The following is a 24,163-nucleotide window of genomic DNA, read 5'->3' as shown; positions in this document are numbered from 1 at the left end:
ATTTTGTTAAAGGGAGGGAACAGAAGTTAAAATGTAGCCTGAAAAAACTTTTGAAAAATAGTTGGCAATACTAAAAGCTACTAACCACCTACGTAAGGGGGCAATATCTTATAAAAATACTGATTATACTGTAAATATAAAATTAGCAATACAATCGGCCCCCAACATCAATATAATTTTTTTCGTTAACATTACTTTTCTAAATAAACTGATTCAGTAGAATAAATCAGAGTTCCCAGTGCTATATACAAGAGAAAACCATTAAGGATGACCAACCATTTGAAAAAAAAAAAAATTTGCCAACTCTTAATATGAAAATGAAGACCTTTTAGGAATTTTCAACGCTACAGTATATACAGTATGAGAAAAAAATATTTAAGATGAACCGAATTACTAAAAAAATGTAACTTTCCAATATGAAAGTGAGGACCTTTTCAGATGAACTGATTCACTAGAGTTTCCACTGTTATATATAAGAACCAATTGAGATGAACCAAATCACTAGAACAAACTTTTAACTGCAATAACTTTTCAACTCAACATATGAAAGTGAGAACCTTTTAAGATGAACTCATATATTATAATGTGTCAACTTTTCAATGCTACATAGAGAGAAAATCATTTCAGCAGAACTGATTCACTAGAATGAATCAGACTACATAGACTGTTTAAAACGAAAAGATTCCCTAAAATGATTCACAGTTTTTCCAATGAAAACTACTGCCACACTTAAATGTATTAAGCATTTAGTAAAACTAGACTATTAGTTTGTGTTTCCCCAACACTGCTAATTTCTATATTTAGGATGGTGTCAGTAAAGAGCAGTGTTTGTTTTCTTGTGTTTTGAGGCACATCCTTTGAGTTTCAGGTATGACATACAGGTTAGGATGGGCTGTATTTATGTACTCACAGTGTCCAGGTGTGTGCGCTGGTGCTTTGCCCTGTCGCTGGAGTTGCTGAATGCTTTCTGACAGCCTGGATGCTGGCACAGGTACGGCTTCTCTCCTGTGTGACTCCGCAGGTGAATCTTCAGATTCTCCAGCCGTGAGAAAGCTTTGTCACACCCTTCAAACTAAGGGAGAGAGATGACAGCAGTAAACATCAACAAGTGTTTTATAGAAATGCCAGCTTTTTTGAAGGATTGTGGTTTACTAGGCCTTGCCTTTGTGCATGAATGTGAACAAAGCTACCAGGTTAACATTTGAATGAGAAAAAGCAATTCAGATTTGTTTTTCATGTAATTTTTCATGTCAGCACTGGTCTGGCCAATCAGAATCACTCAGCAGTGCGGACCATAGACAGTCATTACAGGATGGTCCTCTGCAATCTATCTCCAAGGCATCTGTGTAATGAGGCACTGGATGTACTGATAATACATGCTGTCTTGTAATTTAAGGCCCTCATACATCCTATACAATCTCTTAGCTCCACCCCAAAATGTCAACAGCCCTCCAATCAGGAGTCACGGATTGTACAGGGTGGCAGATTATGGAGGTGTCAGAGAGCGTGAAACCTGACATGGCAGCTTTGCTCTCTATTGTCCACTGACCTCTAACTGAGGCCCCCGCTTCTATCACAGCTCCAGTTTCACTGAAGGAAAGAGCCTTCCATTCTTCTAATGGGCCCTCAGAACAACATTCGGGCTCTGGCCTCCTTCAATCACTCGCAAAAGGCTTGCTATTGAGGCCAGGCCATTTAATACGGGGCGAAACCTTAGACTGCCACGGTTGGGATATATTGAGTGACCTGGATTATACAGTGTGTGTGTATTTGTGTGTGCAAAATTCTTATATGGTATATTAAAAGAATGTGAAAACAAGAAAAAGCATCAGCCAGTTACAGTTTCACACACATTTACACACACAAACAAAACTTTGCATTTGCAAAAAATAAAAATACTAGTGTTTGTAAAGTAAACCCCACACTTTGCCATGAGGGCCAGCTATTAAGGCTATTAACATTAAAATAAAACAATAATAATAATAATCAAAATTCATAATTAAAAAATAATTGTGTAAAACTAGTGAAATAATCATAAACAATTAAAATATTTGGTGTGTGAAAGTTATTCTCTCAGTTTTTCAAGGATCCACATTTAACAATAACCACATTTATTTTCAATATAAGCTTTTTGCAGCATTATAAATTGAAAAATAATCGCATCCGCTTTTGATTAATTGAATGTGTCCAAACTCAAAAGAACTTTAGAACAAACATCCATAAATCAAATTTCCCTCTTATAAATGTAAATAAAAGTTTATATATTACATAAAATGGAATTCATCTACAAAACAAAGTTTTATAGGAGTTCTTATGTCAAGTAGTTGAAGATGAATTAACTGCAGAGTTTTATTATTTAGGGTGTGGGGTCTGTCTGGTGAATATCAATCCAAACTGTAACTGGCCACGGACTTCACGGACACATTAATTTCATCAGCTCACACAATGGAGCGACACAGTGGTTGAGACACATTTGCTCGGGGCTTTTGGACGTTCAAACCTCACAATGTCAATGTGCGCCTGTATTATTTCACAGCATGAAAACTGTCATGAACATACCCACAACATAGAACTTAATAAAGTCTCGGAAATCCAGGCAAGCTTGAGATATATGCCCCGTACTGACTCCTAAAATACATCTCTAAAACGTCTTTCAAAACAAACACTGCGATTATGTATGTCCTAAAATGTGTGTATTTATGTATAGGGGAAATAATCATTCTTTCACTGCTTTCTTTAACGTAATACAAATTTCAGGCTAAATTGAATTTATGGGTCTGCAGAGAGAATCCTGCTAATCGTGTAAAGCCCGCCATTAGTGTGAGGATCTGCTGCCAATGGAGCGAAGTGCAAAGCATTCTGGGATACCTTACAAACACAGCTATGCATTCTGTGATGCCATGCAAACACAGCAATCTGCCAGAGTTTAATCCACATGAATGAGAAGAATTTCTTTCTCACTTCTCATGTCTTTCATTGTCTCTCTGCTTTTTCTACTTTTTTAGAACACAACATTCTCTTTTATGTAAGCACAAAAATGCATCTGTATTTGCCAAGCACAGAACATTATTTTCCAAATGATTCAAATGCAACCGGTTTTACAACTGACGTCAACATCTATCAAAACATCTCCAAATGTTTCCAACCCAAAAGTTTCTGAGATACACACAGACGTTTATCATAAAAATCAAAGAGAAGAGTGAGACTCCAAACACACTGAATATACGTTGCATTTTTAAACCAACCGCTATAAACCAACCATGACAGCTCCTAAGTCTCCACCAACCTTTGATTTTATTTGTAAAAACAGTTTAGCCCGCTAATCACATTAATTGCCATAAACATGTTTAGCTTTCCCCTCTGAAGGCCTGTGTGAGGGTAAACAGAGTGATAACCGTCGAAAGTGGATGATGGTTAGTCATTTGACGCCATCTTTCCGAAGTGGGCCTCTGGATCTGCTGTATACACACAGAGTGAGAGTTCGGCTGACATTTTTGGCAGGGGCGCACAGCCAATCACGGATGATTGCGGGCCACGCAGGCTGGCGGAGGTACCTCGACCCTAACCTGATGACTATATGGGAAATGAAGCATGACTGCAGATGAAAATGTCCAACGAGGCATCAGGCAGCTAAAAGCCTTTAGTGTACACAAGAATTCGGAAGAAAAAACAATTCATTAATAGCCTTAAATGCCAGTAGAACAAAAGCCAGCCATTATGGCACATTTTCAAGTAAAAATAAGGCCACATCTTGTCGCTTGTTGACATCACACTGAGCTCTGATAGAGAAAAAAGGATTAAGAGGAAGAGATAATATGCTTATTATGGGAATTGCATTCAGGCCACATTCTTTCCCAAGGAGTCAAAGGTCCACTGCTGTTCTTGTTAACATTCAGAGGTGCTCTGAAACATAAAACATATTTCCCCATTATACTGTAACTACCAATCTCACCTTCCCTCAGGCATGCATTTTTTTCTGACATTAAAACCTTCAGCAACTAACAAGCATTAAATACATTATTACTCGTAATTAGTGGGCTGAAAGGCAAATTTTAATGAGCACCATGACTTTTCTTACACCCAGACACGTTTTCTGTAATTCGCTGTGACATCCAAATTGCCTCAGTGCTGTATATGCAATACACGGGGTGTGTCTGTGGGTTATGCTGATGTTTTTTGATCAGAACTTGTACGAAATCATTCTGGTTCCTGTTGGAGAATGAGAGGTGTTACGAGGTTTACCGCTGAGCGCCTGGAGTAACTGTGACCTGTAAAAGAGAAACCGCCGACACGTCTTTCAGCACGGAGAACAGCGGAGCTCAGATGGAGTGGCTAAAAACTACAGGCGAAAGCGAACATGTGCCTTTAATCTGCCTGTTTCCAAATGCCCCCTGGCAACCACAGCAAAGAGCAGAAAAACGCAAATGGATGAAATTATATCCATATGATTCAATGAGACAGCTAAGGGGAGACAGGTTTTTCATGCACTTCATCAGCGTACAAAATTAAACACAGCTTAGCTAAAACATTCGCATTACATAGTTTACACATATCATTTCCACATCCAAACGCCACTCGTTTTAGCAGCCAGCTTCTTCTGTTGCTAATAGGAGGCCTAATATGAATCAAAGATCTGGTTAATTTTTCTCTCTTGCGTGTTTTTTTTTTTTTTTTTTTTTTAGATAAACGTTGGAATGAAGCTGACGTGAATTCACATTCAATTATTCCCACGGATCTTTAAATTTCCTTTGTTGCTCCTTCGTCCGTTACTTTCGAATTTCAAAACATTTGATTTATACCTGATGTGATGCGTACACAAATCCTCAGCTGACAAATGTTGTCCAGATGGGATCGAAGGCTTGGCCGATAAACCAGTGGAGGAAGTAGTCATGTAAATGACTAGCAAAATTGCTCCGAACAGCCTTTTTTGTTCTCATGCATCACTGGTTAAACCAGATTGAAACCCATGTAGACTGTAGATGGGACCTTCACAGGAAGCAACCTATGATGACTAAATTGGGCCTCTCGCATAGTCATTACGCACCCCCACCCCACTCTGAGCAACGTTTTTGAAGGAAATTGAATTGAAGGTGTATTATGGATTCTGACCTCGTCGCTATGGAAGTCGAGCATTAGCAGCTTATGCTACATGTGGGAATCTTGAACGAGAGCATGCAGGAAACATATGGGTCTTTATGGGAGCACTTAACCCAGTGTCGTTCTAGGGCGCACCGTCAAAGTGTTACCAGCCAGGAGACATAGTGTTCACCAAAACTAGCTGTGATCTTCTTTTGACCTAAGAACAGATTCAGATTTAGACAGGTGAAGGTCCTCTTCCAGGTCAACTGTTGCTTCTACATGTGCCCTTCCTTTCTAAAAGCCTTTAACCTGTAACTCCAGCATGAACTTTCTCTGGGGTCCCTCACCTGCTGCAGTAATCTGAATTTATGACTAGGTGGCGTGTTTATTTAAACATCCTGAAAACAGATTAGTGTAGTAAAAGTAATTTATATACAGTACCTCTAAGCACCCTTCTGAAATGCATGGCCATGTTTCAGGCTTCATACCAAGACAATCCATTCTGATTTTGAAATAGTAGTTGATGTTGTATGGAATGGATTTTTTTCTTTTATGCCGGATTCTATTGAAACAATGTGAAGATGATGGATCTTCTCAATAACTATTAGAGTGAACCTCATTTCAAACAAAACAATTGATGCAAAATGCCCCTGTGAGTTTCAACTGTGATAATAAGAAAGGTAAATCAATATATTATCGATATAAATGTTCTGAAAGATCATGTGACACTGATAGCTGGAGTAATGGATGCTGTAACTATGTGACACTAATAGCTGGAGTAATGGATGCTGTAATTAATATCATCACAGATGTAAATTAAAATTTAAAATATATTAATAGAAAATAGCTATTATAAATTTGAATAATATTTTACAGCACTGTTATCATTGTATTTTTGTAAAAAGCATAAGAATCTTCTTTCGAAAACATAAAAAATATTACTGACCCAAACATTTTGAACAGTAGCACATCTAACTGGATTCTACTAAATAGTCAAAATGCATAAATGTACACAGCATATTTGCTTTAGTCTTTTACATGAGTGAAAATGATAATTTACACACATAGGCACACATTTATACAATACATATTCATCAAATTTGGGATAAGTTTATCCCATTATGGTTGCAAGATGGGCCCTTTTCAAATTTGTGCTATAAAAACAAAATTAGCAAAGGTTTCCATCTATTTCTCTTAATAATATGCACATGCTATAGTCTTTACTAGTATATACACACTGTTGTTAAGTAGGGCATCTTCCCTTATCCTACTTTATATATTACAGACCTAAAGATCTGACACCATTAACTTAGTGTCAAATTTATTTAATCTGTGTTTTCTTTGTTAAACCGAACACAGCGCTGATGAACACCAAGCACAATCTATCACTCCAGTAACCGGCCTCTCACTCTCTCTGTTCTAAGTATCTCTAATGGCTAATTAGAGAGTATTACACTCGCCCTGATGCCTTTACAATACCACCGAGCCATCAATTATCTCCCCGTTTCGTGCAACATGAACCAGGAGATGAAACTCCTCAACATGATATGTGCAGTGTGTTCATGCCTGCAGAGGGTTCAAATCCAGCATTTGACACAGAGCGATCTCAGCGTCCATTAACGGCCGTCAGTCTCCATCTACTCACTGACACCTGCTAGTGTTCAGTTCCCAGCAGCAGTGGCACAACAACGGGGTAACGTGACAGATACTTTAACTTTAATTGCTCAGAAACTTCCTCCTTAACTGGTCAGCGTGAGAAACATGTCGCTTTTAATATAATGTAGTGTGAGTTTTCTTTTTATATTTAATTTATGGATAGGAATTATGCTTGCTTAACTTTCTAAGTGACACCACACAAACTCACATGTGAGCTCTTTATTTAAAAAAAAAAACTGTCATGCCATACTTCATCAGGTTCTAACATCGTCTGAATTCTAGGCTAAATACCAAAAAAGGCCACATTTCACAACATCTCTCATTTTATGACTATAGGACTATAAACTCTCTAGACCAACTGTCTTTCTCTTGCCTGTTCTTTCCATCCTCCACCCTGCTGGCATAACGTCTAGAGTTGACACAGCTGGCTCTGTCTCATGCCCTCTCTCTAAGCTACTCTATATCTCGACCTGACAACAAAAAAACATCCCAGAGTGCCTTGCGCCTGCCAAGTAAAATGCCTCTGCGTCAAAGGCTTCATCAGATTCATGTACAAAACAAAACTATTCAACTGGACAGTAGGTCAACATGGCATGTTAAATGTTAAAAGTGTTTGGTTGATGCTGTAGAAGAGTCGGGTGACATCTAGCACAGTTGGATTGAGATACAGAACATTTACACTATCCAGAAATGTGATGAAATTCAACTACAATAGAGAGAGCTTGCATTGTTGCCTTTTGGGAGACTGATTGTTCCGTTTCCCCTTCAAGGACTCTCTTGTTTTGTTATTTTCTGCTCAAAAGTGCAGCGAAAGGGCAATTTATCAGGTCTTATTTCAGCACAGAACACATTATTAATACTGATACGTCATACAATATGACTCCACATTAAATCATGTTGAATCACAGTGGAATATGAGGCATAGTGTTTTGCACTGAAAATAAATAATGAGTAATACGTACAAAGACTTAGTCATTATGAAATGAAAATTTTACAGTGCAAAACATGGGGAAAGGGGGTTAACAAGATAAACTATTCTGAAATCACTAAAATAAAATAAAATTTATATCCAATTGTCATTTGAATACCTCACACAAAATCAATAACTCAAATCGGGGGCAGTAATACATGAATATTTATTAATCATACAGACCAAGTCATTATTAAAATAAAATTAAAAAAACAAAAAACAAAAAACAAAAAAACTAACAAGATTAATTAATCTGAACTTGTGAAAATAAAATAAAATATCTAAAATTCAATTTTACTTCAAATACCTCACACAAAATCAATAACTCAATTGAGAAAGAAAAATAAAAAAAGACCCAAATAACAAGGCCTCACTGTTCTGTGATATTCCACAGTAAACGTTATTATATTTATGGAGTATTTAACTTGAAATTTCTCATTACACACTTGTTTACCTTAGCAGTAATATGAGTCTGGGGCTGGCACTCAATCCCCTCTTGGTATTTCCAAGCGAGAGTGTTTTTTCAATGTTAATATCCATTTTCCATCTTTGCATGAAATTGCGCATGACCTAATCTAATTCTTGGTTTTTCTATGCTAAAATATTAATTTGGCTCATCCGTGTCACTTATTCTGGTTGTATTTAAGCTTTGAAGAGGATAATATCCAGTCTTCCAGGAGCCATAGAACGTGCTATTTTAATTTTTCACTACTGTGGAAACAATGGCTTGACATTATACAGAGATTTGGAGCATTTCTTTATAGTCACATTCAAGTCCATTAAGAGACTGAATCCTTTATAGCTTCACAAACCTGCCATTTTAAATCAAATTTAAGGGGTGAACAGATGAGACATGAGCATTGAGGTCCCATAGAATTTATCAGAAGGTATCATGAGACCTTTAGTGAAGGAATGAAATCATTATTTTGAGAAAAAAAAAAAAAGTATTTGGCAGTTTGTCACCAAAATGAACAAAACAAGACTTGTATGTCTGTGCTACTGATCTTTGGGAATCCACATCAATGAGCTGCACACAATAACAAGCCACATGCTATCTCGATGAAAACTCGCAAAGAAAACAGGCACTTTCGTATGGAAATATTTCTGTCGGAGCAACGACACCAAGGCCATGGGTTTGATTCCCAGAAAGTTCATGAACTGATTTTAAAAAATGCTAAATAAATTGCTTTGTATAATACTGTCTGCCAAAGTTTTTGTTCTGTAAGATTTTTTTCATGTTTTTAAAAGTCTCTTTAAACTCATCAATTGTATTTATTTGATCAAAAACACAGTAAAAACAAAATCTTTTAAAATGTAATTTATTCCTTTGATGTTAAAGCTGAATTTTCAGCAGTCATTACTTCAGTCTTCAGTGTCACATGATCCTTCATAAAAAACACCAACATAAAAATTTTAAGCTCAATAAACATTTATTATCTTGTTTTAATGTTGAAAACAGTAGTACTGCTTTTGTGTGTGTGTGTGGAAACTGTGATACATTATCAATGTCTTTACTTTCATTTTTGATCATGGCTGTTTCTGAGCCATACTTCCATACTAAAAGTTGAAATAAATCTAGGGACTTGACAATATAAACAGACAAGTGCTTTGAGGGAACGTGGACAGCTCTTCTGGTGGGGAATAAATAGTTTAGATGTGGAACCGAAACAGTGTCTTTCCAACACTCCACATTCTTACTGCACCCCCAAATCCACACCCATAACTGTCGCTGTGGTGAAAGGTTTACGGGAATGGGCTTTTGGTGAAGATGTTGCTCTGGTTACATCCATCTGTGACAGCAGATGACAAATAAAACAGAACGTAGTCACAGCCCATAAGTTTGTAAGAGAGAAGCTGTCACAAGCCTCCCACACTTAGTTTTGGGCTCTGTACAGACCACAGATGAGACGTGGTTTCAGGCTAGAGGGGCACCATGAAGTCTCCAGTTATGTGGCTATTTATTAACTGGGTTGGTTTGGTTTTAAGAGATACTTGGGATCCTAACCTGGCTCTCTGTGCTGCTAAGTCCCATGGCCCATCTGTGTACCTCAACAAACCCTTTCCGAGAACACTGGGATATTCAGTCTTAACTCAAAACTGTCCGTGCTCTGTTTACATGCTGAGGTTTATGGTGAATGTTTGCGGAAAGGCTGGGTGCGATGTAAATAGCGCCTTGACTACTGTTATTTATTCTAAGGAGTGTTTGGCAGATGGCACTTGGCATCAGCTCCGTGTCAACATGCTCTCTATAGTGACAATGAGGAAGATACTCTAAATTAAACACATTTATGACTGGCCTTGTGTACATTTAGGCCATAAAGGGCCCACACTGAGACATTAAATCACCGCTATACAAATTTATTACCACATTTTAATGTGTAAATAGTGAAATGAAAGCACTATAAAAACACTTTTAGCACTTAAAATTCAAAATAAATTAATAAAACACATTTATTACCATACCTGTGACCAAACTGTTAGAGCCAAATGTCCTTTTTTATGAAAGGGATTTTCTGGATTCTATATAAGTTAAGTTCAATTAGCAGCACTTGGGCGTTTTTAAATTTGTGCCTCGAATTTAAAACTAGGCCCATTTACTTACATTGTAATTGCCTAAACTTTTATTTTATTTCTTTTTTTTCTTTTTTTTTTTTAAGAAAATGAGAATTGATACGTTGAAATTATTTGATGTAACAAACAATATGCCACAAATGTTGTCGAATGAGCTTAAATTGTAAAATGTGAACCCATCAGTCAATGCATATCAATTTTAAAGAAAAATGTATGATGAAGGAGCATAAAACATTTGGCTAGCACTACTGAATGTCAAATATCTGTATTTAACTAGCAACACTTCACTTTACAACAGCTTAACATTTTCTTGGCATACTCTCCACCAGATTTTTTTAACGCCATCTGGCTGGATCATGTTAAACCAACTGATATTCCACACGTTTGTGCTGCAATGCTAATAAACAATTACAGAAAATACAGACAGAGGTTATAAGGGAATAATAAAAAGCAATAAGGCACAATATAAATTTATAGTACTATACTGGAAAAAAAGGACAACAGTACTAAAAACTTGAGTGTTTCCACAACTTTGTACAGTAAATAAAACCAAAAACTGCAATACATTTTCTTATAGCTTATAAGCTAGAATCAGAGAATAATAAATGAAAGTTCAGTCAACAATCTACCTTTTATGTAGATATTACCAGGAGTAATTCTCTCTCAGTCATTATTTGTGCAAATATTTTGTTAATGGAGATTGTTTCAAATTTCCTTTCACAAAAATGCTGGAAAGTCCATTATAAGATGACCAAGAAAGACAAGCCTCTTTATTCATAGTTAGGATGATGGGACTAAATTAAGCCCATTCAACTTGGTAAAAAGCCATACATGTATGTAGTATAATTACTGCGTCTAGCAGGGTCTATTGCTCAAAAAGCCTGAGGAAGTTTTGACCATTAGCTGTATTTAGTCCCCTCGATGTATTAGCAGATGATATGCCCCACTTGCAGGGTTAAACTGATTAAGCACTTTGGTTCGGGACAGATATGACACAATGTGGCCAACAGCCTCTGTCTCACATTTCAGGTATATAATTAAATGTCAGGAAATTACTTGCTCAAAATATAGCATTCCAGGCAAATGTAATTAGCACAAAACATGTATGGATATATCATCCTAGTAATGCGCATTTAAAGCCCTACAGCCATCAGGTGAATTGGCAGAGGTGAATGCATCCAATAAAAATAAAATGTTTAGCAGGGAAAAAAGAGCTACCAGATATTTGACAATTATTATAGGTTAAGTAGCTATTAAGAATGCTTAAGTGGCAGAATGTCAGACAGGAAGAGAGAGAAGAGGAGGAGTGACTAGATTGCATTACTATACAGAATGACTGGAAACCTTTTATGGCTTGACAAGAACTTGGCCTGCTGTATTTGACAAGGAAAACAAGCACGATCCATCAATTCCCAGGCCTTTCATTCCATTGCCAAAACATCAGTCTCCTGACAAACCTCAGACATTTTATGCCATCAGTTTCATCATGCTAATATATGTATCACATATGGTCTCCGTTGCTTAGCTATTAGCATGACGGAAAGATAGCAGAGTCGCAGATTGGATCTGACAGGAAGCAAAAAACAAAAAACAGAAAAATATCTTGAAATTAAAGATATAATTCAACCGTAACTTTGATTCGATGAAACATTAGAGAGTTTAAGGTTGCAAATTATGAGCCGTAATTGTTAAAAAAACAATTCTAAACGTGTGTATTCATCTGCAGTACCATCTGGAACTTGGATTCAAGTGAGATTTATGACATTTCCGAAAACTCATATGAACAATGATCATGCTGGAATCATTCACTCCAACTTCCCATTAAATATCCCAAACAGAACAATCTCCCCAAGCCACTGTTTAAAACCAATTCACCCAGAAGGCAAAGCTTTGGCAAACAGAGTGGAAACTGACAGTAAACAGTCCTTGATTCCTGCTGCTTCAGTGCAGGTAACTGTCGCTACCTGCTAGCATAACGGGGCTTAGAGAGCTGGCAGTTGCTAAGTGAAGTCGACAGGTCAGTAATGTCAGCAGCTCATTCTAGTACATCCACATTAGTATCAACGTCACTTTCTGCCTTTGCCGGGGCAGAACTCAGACGGCTCAAGTTTCTGCGGTGCATTCAGAGGAAAAAGTCAGCTCATGCACAGGTCATGTGTTTTAATTAGCTAATGGCGCTAGCCGTTTCATCTCCAGCATCTGTGTTGATTGCTCACAAAAGCCTCCATTTACTCCAAAACACACCATTTTGGCAAAGGTCTGCTGCTGTTGGAGAATTCTGAATGCCTGTCCAAAAATCAGTCTAATAAATCTTTATATATACGTTTGCCGGTTTCACACTAGCAAAAAGGAAAAAGGAAATTCCCTGATCTATGTTTTTTCCAGCAGGTTGTTTAAGCCAATTGTTCTTCATGTAAATGTCTGTATGCTCAAACTTTGAAACGGCTGCGTCGTAAGGGTGGCTCCGCATTTAATTATGATGAGGTAACAAAAAAGGTGTGGTTTAGGAAGTAAATCTTAATAACCGTTAACATTACAACACGTAATTTAAAAATAAAAACTTTAACTTTTTTTTTTGTAAGCCAAATGTTCAATGACCAGTTATCTGGTGATGGTGACGACGACAAAGATGAGAAATGCAAGCAAATGGGTGTGTACTGCTCAGAAACATTTACTGCTCCATTAAAAATAAAGTTACATATTCAAACTGCACACCCTACAAATGTGATCTTGTAAACGGAATATTTCATAAATGAGAAACATTTTAAAAAGTGCTATAAATGTATTATTAATAATAATAAATGAAAATATAAAAAATATGGCATGACATGTTAAAAAGGCTTCCAAACCCTGAATTAAATAAAACCATAGGTGAGGAAAATAGTTTATTTAATATTTTAAAGTTGAAACTTTTTACCTGAAAAGACATTAAAAGTTCCTTCTTAAAAAACAAACAAACTAGATGACAAAAAATGCAAGAAAGAAGTCGCGAAACAATCCAGTTCCGGATATACACAGACATTTTTGCATCAGACATATGTCTGAATGAATGTCAGCACAGTTGACGCAGGAAAAGCCAAAGTAGTAAAATCTGTAAGGTCAGAGGAATTAATACAGAGTGTTATTAGGACTATGAGAACTCAGTGACCCTTTAATACAGTAGTAAGCACACACTATCCACATAAAATACAGAACAGCACAGCCCATATTCTTAACCTGTCACAGCAGGCACCAAATCGACTGCAAGCACGCTAAACCAAAGCCAAGATATTAATGAAATAAGATTAAACCAATACATTCCAGAGGAAATTCAATAAAGAAACAAATCAGTAATGCTCATCAAACATGATCAACTGGATAAGTACCAGAAGTATTATCAACAGATACGCTTTGATGAATATTAACATGAATTTCATGAGCTCTTGGGACAGGTGATCTGAAATACAAATCCAGAGTTGAAACTAGTACAGCATTGACGTATAAGAGCCCTGGGACAGTGTCGGGGCAGCAGTCGCTGGATAAATTTTTAATATTAATGCAGACAAGAAGGGCAAAAAAGCAATAAACTAAAACAACACTTGAATTAGGCATGAAACACAACAGGATATTGCAGTGAGATTATATTGTTTCCTTTTAGATGCCTTCTCCCTCTGCTGTCCGACTACCACAAAACAGCCTGCGGCACTTTTTAATTGGAGAGGGTGAACCGAAAAGAGGCTCTCAAACTCTGCAAAGCGGTTTTAAGAGGTCTGCCCAGCTCAGTGATTGCAGATGTAGCTGTGTTTTTACGTGCCGGGGCATAAAACCACGTCCAGGTATGGACGGTGACAAAGCAGAGAGTCAGAACCCCATCCTATGTTTGTGATAATGACTTTTTCCTGCCAAGGCGCTGCATGATACAAATGAAATACAGCACAGCTGGGAGAGAACACAAAGCAAGGGAGAGAGAGAGAGAGAGTGGAATGAGAGAGTGTTATGTTTGGATGCAGGGGAATTGTGCCTCGTGCACTCTTTGAGGAATCTGCAGTTGGAAAGATAATAAAGGGATTAGCTGGGTTTTCTGAAGCATTTGCTTCTAAATCAAAACGTCTCATCGGTTTCCTCTGCGCAAATAGCTAGAATACCACAATGTCTTCATATATTGTGCAAAGGCCACAAATGCAACATGTTTCAGACAAAAGCTCCTTCTTGCGGAGGTCACAGGAAGGCATTGATTCGGAGGGAAAAAATGAAAACACACCGGAACCTGAGCAAACTGTACATTATTTTTATTTCCTAAAAAATACATTTTAAATGTCAGTAATTAATATTTGAAAGCACTAAGTGGCAATTTCTGAAGCACAAAACAAAAATAATAATAATAATAATAAATTACTGCCTAGGGAACACGTACTCCCAGTTGGGAATCATTTAATGATCCACTAAATTTGAAAATGCTTTGACATTTGACTTAAATGTACCTTTTCTGTTATCTGCATAGGAAACGTTATGCAATTTTAGCCCAGGCCAACGGACTGCCTAAAAACAGAGACTGAACTTGAACATAGTTGACTAAGGGAGAGGCCCTCACTACATCCAGAGACAATGTCCAGCCATTTTACAACAATACATGGGTTTGTTCCTATCTCAGCATCTGCTTAGCATCGCCACGAATAAAAATGATTGTTTGTTTGTTCTGACAGGTTGTGACACCAGGGCTCTTGCCACATAGCTACTCTGGCCAGAGTTTTGAGAGTAAGAACAGAACTCTTATAGCACTTTTGTACAAGTACAAGCAAGTGAAAAAAAGAAAGAGATTATGCTATTTAAAAACAAAAAACAATAATACTCAAATGCTTATATACAACAACAAAAGCAATGAGTCACAAAAATGACTTCTAGAACTACCAAGTTTATGCCGCAGAGTGCGCAGCAATGCCGAAAATGTAGTTGCACGGATTTGAAGGACTTTACATGATCTAATTACATGTGTCAGTCCAGCTGCTGTCAGCTCAGAGTAAACCAACATCTTCTCGAGAATAAACAAAACTTGTCATTAATAACCTCAACGGAATTACTTAATGCTACTCTTGTAACATACTCCGCATATTAGTGTACAGCTGTCTCCTATCGACACGGCTAAACAGATCATTTGGAAACAAAAAAGTATCCCGGGATTTAGAGGAATAGGCCGACTTTAAAACAAGCTTTTAAAGCATCTGTAAAATAAAAGGATTTTTTTTGGCAGAATCTTGTATATGAAATTGAATATATCTGATAAGAAAAACAACATTCTCGGATTGAGCAATAGAGGGGAATTTTGCTGATCATCTCCTCTGCGGCTCCGTTCTTACAGACTACTACATTTTTCCAAGTGTTTAGTTTGGATAAAGAGCCAATTCGCTTAATACTTGTGGGACGGCTAAACGTTTAAACCTCCTATTTAAAGGGATCAAGTGCACGATTTGTTTGGTTATGTTAAACAGATGTGTAGAGGGTTTTTTTTAGAACTCAATCATTTCATTTTTTTAAAAAGGAAAGGACAGAAAGACAGACAGAGAGAAAGAGATCTTAAGAAAATAAACAGAGCTTCACCCTACACAAATTGTGGACTAATTGTGTATTTGGACTTACGCATTGGTGGGGCTGGAGCCATTTTTCCACTTGAGCTGAAAATGTTAGAAAAGGCACTTTGACATTGATTAGTGTGTTGACTTGTGGAATCATAGAGGTTTACCTGGATTTCTTAGGTTTCACCACAACACTATTTATACAGCTAGACTACAGGTCCAATTAAATACCCAAACCGTCAGTGGAAAAGTTAGCTGCACTTTCAGTTGAAATCATAATTTCTCATGTCATGCGATATGGTTGTGAAAAGAAAAAAAAATGCTGAGGAAAACAGGCGAAGGTGGTTCCTTGAAAGCTGTTACAAAAAAAATGAAGCTTGGAGAGAACTTCCAAATATATTACTTAAAACAGACACAAATTTCAAAACTTTTATGGGGCCTTTAGAAAGAAATTTGGTTTAATAAAGCCTAATGAAAGACTTATTTGTCCTCTGTTGATAATACATACTTAAAAATTGATTTTTAAAACTGACCTTCTTAATTAAAAATAATTATACCGGCATTTGGTTTCTCATACTTTCCACTCAAATTAAAGTCAACAAGGATTCCAACAAAAACAATTCACTCCGAAATACTGCTTATGCATTTTCAAGGCCATTTCAGCTGCCAGCTATAATCATCTCTATGAATTTCATTATGGGGAACCGCTGGAAATTGTGCACTTTTAATAGACAGCAAAAAACGGTAGATACTCACCATGCATTTGTTAGGTTTCTCTCCAGAGTGAACCCTCATGTGGATGAGCAACTTGTAGCGGGCGTTGAAGGGTTTGTAGCGCCGGACACATCCGGCCCAAAAGCAGGTGAAGTCCTCGCCCTTGCGCTGGTCGATGTGGACCTTCTCAATATGCCTAACAAGCTCCTCCTGCTGCTCGTATGCCGCGCTGCAGTCAATCCATCGGCATACCTGCTTATCACTAAATACATCCTCCCCGTCACCCACCTGCTGTTCGTCCAGGCCTGTGGGTTTGGGTTGTGCCAGCAGGCCTGAGGGTGGAGACTGTTGCTGGCTTTTAAGATTCAGTAGAGCTCCTGGGCCGGAGCCCATGTACTGGTGCAGGTGGTAGGGAGGGGGCATGGGTGGCCGTGGGGGGCCTGTTTGGTGATGATGGTGGTGGTGGTGGTGCTGGTGGGAATGCCCACCGCAGTGGCTTCCGCGGCTGGTCAGTTGGTGATAGTGGTGCTGAAAGAGCTCCTCCTCACTTGGAGAGAACTCATCCACCGGTTCCTGTTTCAGTGTCGGCGTACAGCTGTCCAGCACCATGCCAGGCTGTATGAGGAGTCCAAGCCTGTCGCAGCTACCCACACCGGGCCCCGACTGCATGGAGCCTACGTCCTCACAATGCTCCACCGACGACACTGTGGAGGACGAGGACGAAGAGGAGAGGGGTAGGAGGCAGGACGAGGTGGAAGGTGAAGGCAGCTGAGGGCTGGGTGTGGGGAGAGGCTTGTGGGAGAATGTGGCGGAGGCAGGTGATGACGAATTGGTGCGCAGGCCGTTAACGCAGGACATCTGGGAGGAGCAGATGTTTGTGGCAATATCGATTCTCTCTGAGGCTGACTGGGAGGCCACCGAGAGGCAGCGTCTCTTCAGTCCGCTCGCATTCGGCCTTGCTGAGTGACGCGAGCTCGGGGACAAAGCCAGCGGGGAGGAGCCATCTTCATAATTAAATGGATACACAGTCACCGCCATTGCCGACAACGACAGAACTGTTGCTAAGTTACCTTCGCCGCCGCCACCGCTGTCGCCACCACCACTGCTCCGACGGTCCAGTTCCCTGCGACCTACTCCCATCCCTCCTGAAAAGTCGCCCAGGGCCGATCCCAGCTTGTAGCCCTCCTGTTTGATGGGGTAAGACAGCAACGCATGACACCCATTGATGCCACCGGACAGAGACGACAAGCTGAGATCCGTCTGAAAGCCAGCAGACCTGCGGGAGAATGAAACACACCCAGAGGAATATGAGGAGCATTTAGGCAGAACGGAGCAGAAAAAATATGCACGCTATTAGCGGCCTGGCCTGTTGAAAGATAAAGGCCAGTGCTTCTCAAAGTGCTGCCAATTCTGCACTGTCAGACACCACAGGAACAAACAAGCTCTGTGCTCTAGTCCTGGCAAACCTGCACTCTCAAACATCTCTGTTACCACTGACAATGTTTGACCAAAAGCGGCATGATTGGAGATTCATTTAGCAAGCCCTTACAGAATCTTATTAGGTTATAATGTTTGGTTTGTGCTGATCAGAAGCTACTTTTTATGTTCCACTCTCTCTCTCAGGAAACAGCCACTGGATGGGTTTCCACTGTGGTGTATTTTAAATACTAGTTATATCCACCACAAACGCTCCCAAGCAATTCAATGAATAAATGATGCAGGAAATTTGGCCTGAACTATAGTTATGAATGGGTATTTAAAAATAAGAAAAGAGAGAGATGAATACAGGCAGGCTTTCATACTCAACGTATGACAGGCTTTGATGACACAATAGAAGTTAACCGAAGCCTACATGTGAGCTAAATAGAAGTCACCTGGTTTTGGTGGTATAATGGTGGGCCTCTAAATGCTCTGTTTTTACAATACTCCCCATTATAGTAGGAATCTTTGCCCCCCTTGAATGGGGGTCATATTTCCCAGTGTGTAGCTGTGATCTTCCACATAATAATTCCTGTCAGTTTGCTCATTATGGATTTGTGCACAAAGCTCCAGAATGATGTGAGAAGGGCCCTCTGTCCCAGCAGTCTATGAAAGATTTTGTCTCAGTTTGTCTCTTTTCACTAGGTGCGGGAAACCACTAATGCTAGCGCACTGGCTGAGCTGAAGCCTCAAGTTTGTTATGAGTCGCTTCATTCAGGCTCACCACTTCCTGTCTGGCTGAAGCAGAGACATTCAGTGACAGTATTGGGAGAGTTGGATGGCATGTTTGAGTGAAAGCACTTTGGATAGCATCCCTTGCTGAAACGATGGGTTTCAACTGTACTGTGGCTACACAGAAGCCAAAAGAAACCGACGCCAGTCTCTTTTCCTAGCCATTTAAAAAACAAACAGCCAAGAAGCGCCATCAGTACTGCAGTGTTTGACTAGCTTGGTTGACTTGTTCCGCACTACATTGAGCTTTATAAAACAACCAACATTATTTGCTTTGTAGACATGTGTTTACATTTTTAATGTAATTAGCAAGACTATAAAACTGCGATCTTTACATGCACTTTACTAGATCCTAGTATACAATTTTATATTTTGAACAATGTGTTTAATAGGTGTCCTTTTCTGTCAAACAATCACTCACATGAACTGCTAATCCTGGACATCTCAGAGGACAAAAAACAAAAATCAAAAGCAAATACTTGTTTGACTTTTCATTAATAATGGTACTAATATACAATTTAAAAGTTAAGGATCAGATAGATTTTGACAGACGTTTCTTATGTTCACCACAGTTGCATTTATTTGATCAAAAATAGTAAAAACAGTAATATTGTGAAATACTATTACAATTTAAAATAACTATTTTCTAGTTTAATATATTTTAAAATGTATTCAAAGCTTAATATTCAAAATCCGGATCTTCAGCTGCCATTACTCCAGTCTTCAGTATCACATGATCCTTCAGAAATCATTTTAATATGCTAAAACTATGATATCGGCCCATTTTTAATGAATAAAAAGTTCAAAAGAACAGCATTTATTTGAAATAGAAATCTGTATCTTTACAAATCTTTTGTAAAACTATAAATGTCTTTACTGTCACTTTTGATCAATTTAATGCAGACTCTCTTAATAAAAGTATTAATTAATTTATTTAAATAAATAAATCTTACTGACACAAACTTTTGAACAATAGTGCAAGTAGAAGGAAGTGCATTCAAAGTTGCTGGTTGTGATGTCACAAAATAGGAATGCTTCACTCATGAAAATTGATTAGACTATGCACAGATTATAATAATTATTTAATAATAAATGATAATATATTAACAATATATTCAATAATAATTAAAGATATTTTACAGTTTTGTTTAGATCAGAATTGTAGTAGATTATTTGCTCATTTCCAAGTCAAAATGAATGCTTAGCAAATGTTCAACATATATTTAAACAACATTTTAAATAGCACATTCAGCAACTCTTCTTGATCAGTCCAAGTGTTGTGCTGGGAGTCTTACCTGGCGTCTCGGTGGGGGATTTCCTGCAGGTGAAGGTTCTGTGTGGGCTGTTCACAATGGCTACTGTGGTGGTACTGGGCTCCAGGCTGAACTGGCAGGTTCTGTCCACAGCGCAGCAAGGTTCCTTCTTCTGCTGTCAACTCAGGAGTGCTCTCCTTCTCTGAACAGAATGAGATACATCCTCCATTCACTGAAACAGGTGGAAAATACAATAGCTATATCAGCATTTACAGATTTTTAAACCATTTACCAATTTTTTAAACTCATTGCACAACTTTCTGGAATATTCAATTTTAATTGCCCAATATTTCTGACTCAAATCAATATATCATGTTTATTTGGTAAGTGAGACACAGTCTCAGGAGAACTTTTAAACTGAGTGTAGCAAATGTAATCAAAATAAAGATAAATATGGTTGTATAATGTTTGAAAATATTTCCAGAAGGAAAGCTGACACTCTTTTTGAGTCCAGTGTGGGTGACCACATCTTTCAAGTTTTTTACTAACTCAATTTCAGAAATGTAATTTGCTCACAATGATGATATTAATAATGCAACACCCAATGGAGTCTGCATCAAAACATGTGGTTAGAGCCAAACCAAAGACAAAGGAAATTCTGTAAGATATTGTTTCCAAGTATACAAAATGAGAAGGTGACAAGTAATTGCTTTAGAGCAAAAAAAAATAATATTTTTTTTTGAGGGAAACAAAGGGAAAGGAGTGTTAAGAGGCAAGAAGAAATGAAGGAAAGAGGGAAAAAACTATGGAGAAGAAGGCCACAAGACATGCAGGTCCTGTAAAGCATATGCTGGATCCACTCAACTCAATAAACAGAAGAAACACACTTTTTCACATCCATTCTAGTTTTCAAAGAACAATAATGGCTGTTTATTAAATCTTGGATCATTTTTTCTTGGCTTGGAAATCTCACAGTTCAAATATCAATCTGTGTTTGTGTATCACTGCTCGCTGAGCTAAAGCCAGGGCTTTCTTGCTTCATCTGAGAGGTTTGTCAATGACTTTGGAATAGTTTGTTTCACACTAAAACTGACATTCTTTTAATTACTTCCTCCTATCCTTGGTCCCTTAGCATGTGTCCCTACTATGCTTTGAGCTCATTTTAAATAGAAATGATATGTATTAAACTTATTTTAGGCTTGATTCCTGTATATGACACTGATAATCTGTTTCAAAAGACGTCTTCAAATGCCACAAAGTCAAGTAGAGGTAAACTATACTGCTGATGTGAGGTGCAGAGAGAATATAGCCAGAAGCCACAGGAATTTTCGACACAAATGTGTTTTACAGATTTTCAAAATTGCTCAATATCATATCTGGGATGTGATTCTTGCCACAAGAGGCAGCTTGTGAAAACGGTTTTGCTGTTAGCCCTTTAGCAAAGACCCTTTAACCCCCCGAACAGCCATTTAAGCAACTATGAGGAACAGAAGACACAAATATGCATTTTTTTTCTTCTTCTTCTTTTTCAAAATAACAATAGAACCTTTCAGGCACTTTTGATAGCAATGAATACGAGAGGCATGCCTTTGGTGAGGGTGACTGTCCCCAATCAACACTATTGTGCAACACAGAAATGTGCACATCCAATCTGCAGAAGATGAGGCAAATGGCTCACTATCAGAATACTTCACACTCCATATGCTTCTTTTAATGTATCATTGTCCAAAAGCGGTCTGCCAAGTTACATCAATTCAGATCCGAGTTTGCATTAAAAGCCTTGCTCTATACAGAGAGAATTATGGGGGACGTTTAAAGATATGATCCTTTGTTACATTAACAGAATTAGTTATGGCAAGGCTACATAAGAGAAGCTCCTCCACATTTGGAAACTTGGACAGAATGTTAGATTGGATTTATATTGAATTTGCAATGGTTATTCACTTTTGGGTATTGCACTTGGTTTTGGTCAGAAGGTAGGAGTCTGTGAAAGAACCAGTTGTGAAAGCTGGGACAAAGAGAAAAAGAGAGAAAAAAGAAAGAGAGATTTTATTGCTCAGGCAACAATGGAATCCACAGCCTACTATCATCAGATGCATGACTGAAGTATTGTTTAAGGGGTTTAACCCACTTTTCATTGATAAAGACAGTAGAAATGAAATTATTGGGAGACCAGATTCAAAACTGCATCTGCCACAATAATAAATTTCCTTTTTCCAATATATATATATATATATATATATATATATAAAAACACATCATAATAATATATAACACAGCAAAATATAGAGATAGCCTTAATGAAAACCCAGTCTGGAGCATTCAGAACCTCAGACTGGGCAGAACGTTTACCCTCCAACAGGACAGTGACTCTAAGCACACATAATGCATTAAGGGTATGAACACTTATGCAATGTACTTATTTCAGTTTTTGAATTTTAATAAATTTGCAAAGTTGTAACAAATCAATTTTTTTGCTTTGTCATTATGGTGTATGGAGTGTAGATCGATGTGGGGGGGGGGGTTATTTAAAGCAGTTTAACATAAGGCTGCAACATAAAAAACTTAATGAAGGGAGGGGGTATAATATTTTTTATAGGCAAGGGATATATATATATATATATTATATATATATATATATATATATATATATATCTATATATATATATATATATATATATATATTCAATAAGTAATAGTGGAATAGAATAATCTAATATTCAAACTAAATAATCAAACTGAGAAGGATGAAGGACGAAGAACACATTGGCTCTCATCTATACCTCGAGGACAGACAGTTTCTCCAGCGCTCTTAGAAGATCTCTGATCCTTGACCAAATGTAAGCAAGGGGTAAAGGAGGGAGCAGGTTTGCAAGCATTCAGAAGCTATTAAGGAATGACAATCTTGGGTGTGAGATCACTGCTGTGTGGAGGCAATAACACCTGAGGGCAAAGCAGAGCTCCGTGATGAAGACCAGACTGACGTGCTGGCCTCATTCACAAAAACACAAGAACACAATAACAGTGCACAACTGAACTGTGGTGAGAAAAACACTTCCATTGTCATCCTCGTTTCACATGTACAAAATTACAACTCTTATAAAATAACAAAAAATAACAAAACTGCAAACAAATGGAAAAATATCGAGCTATATCCATCTTATCCAGTTGTCAACTTATGAAAAGATCACATTTCCCTTATATTTTTTTGTTAAGTCAAAGCCTCTGCTTCTAATCAAGCTCCACATTATTTGGTGCAAATTTGGTTACATACTTATACAGTATGGGGATAATAAAAATACAACTGGGGAAATTAATAACAATATTTGACAGGTAAATTTACTAAATTGTCACTTTGTCATGTTGATTATTTAGCATATTTTAAACACCTCATATTACCATAATATATTTTTTGTTGATATTTTGACAATTTCATTACTAATTTGAGCCCTCACATGATGCCCAAAATAAAGTTTGAATCGTGAAGCCAAACCAGTTAAGAATCACTGCTTTACAGTAACACAGTAGAAAACACAGTGCAACCCCCCTACCCCATAACCCCACCACTGGACCACGGGGGCTCCTGCATCTGATCGGCAGATGGGCAGGCCATTATTAAATGTAATTGGTGGTAATCTCAGGTGATTTTTTATTTTGGTGACACTTCATTTTCTACAATTCTCACCTCCTGCCTTTCAAGTCACCTAAGTGCAGCATTAAGTGCTGGAGTGAGACTGAGCTTGTGCCAGCATTTAATGTTTTCAAGTCTTCAGAGATGCTGGCAATGGAAAGCAGATGTCTGAAGATGCAGGAATACAGCAGAACAAGACGGGGCTTCAGAGAGAGGATGGAAGAGAGCTGTGCATATGTGCATGTGTGCCAGTGCACGTATGTGTATATCAACTCTAATGCACATCAAACATGCAACAACAAGCTGCCAAAACCACAAGATATATGCGTCTGGAAATGTGCTGTGACATTTCTACTCAAGCCACTTTAACACCATAAATCATAGTGTCCACACTTAAACAGTTAATAACGATCAGAACTCACTGATGCACTGTTCCTCTTACATTCGCTGGTCTTTTTCTGCCTTATTAACTCGTTAGTGGGGCTAGCTAAGGTGGGCATAACTATTACTAGTGCTCATACTTAAACAC

General features: G+C 38.0%; 1 protein-coding gene across 4 annotated transcripts in view; it reads right to left on the bottom strand.

Annotated features, from left to right (window-relative positions):
* Nucleotides 1–24,163, bottom strand: part of LOC109056942 (zinc finger protein GLIS1-like) — a 68,672-nt gene that overhangs the window by 22,237 nt on the left and 22,272 nt on the right. For 3 of the 4 annotated variants that reach the window (XM_042761978.1, XM_042761980.1, XM_042761979.1), the window contains exons 3-5: nucleotides 20,046–20,235; nucleotides 16,582–17,815; nucleotides 911–1,072 (exon numbers count right to left, since the gene is read on the bottom strand). In XM_042761978.1, coding sequence (XP_042617912.1) covers nucleotides 911–1,072; nucleotides 16,582–17,815; nucleotides 20,046–20,235 — 1,586 coding nt within the window. The remainder of the gene's footprint in view (nucleotides 1–910; nucleotides 1,073–16,581; nucleotides 17,816–20,045; nucleotides 20,236–24,163) is intronic. The other variant, XM_042761981.1, reaches the window with a different exon arrangement.

The sequence above is a fragment of the Cyprinus carpio genome, chromosome A8 (assembly GCF_018340385.1).
Source record: "Cyprinus carpio isolate SPL01 chromosome A8, ASM1834038v1, whole genome shotgun sequence".
Lineage (NCBI taxonomy): Eukaryota > Metazoa > Chordata > Actinopteri > Cypriniformes > Cyprinidae > Cyprinus > Cyprinus carpio.
This window is presented reverse-complemented; position numbering and strand designations above follow the sequence as displayed.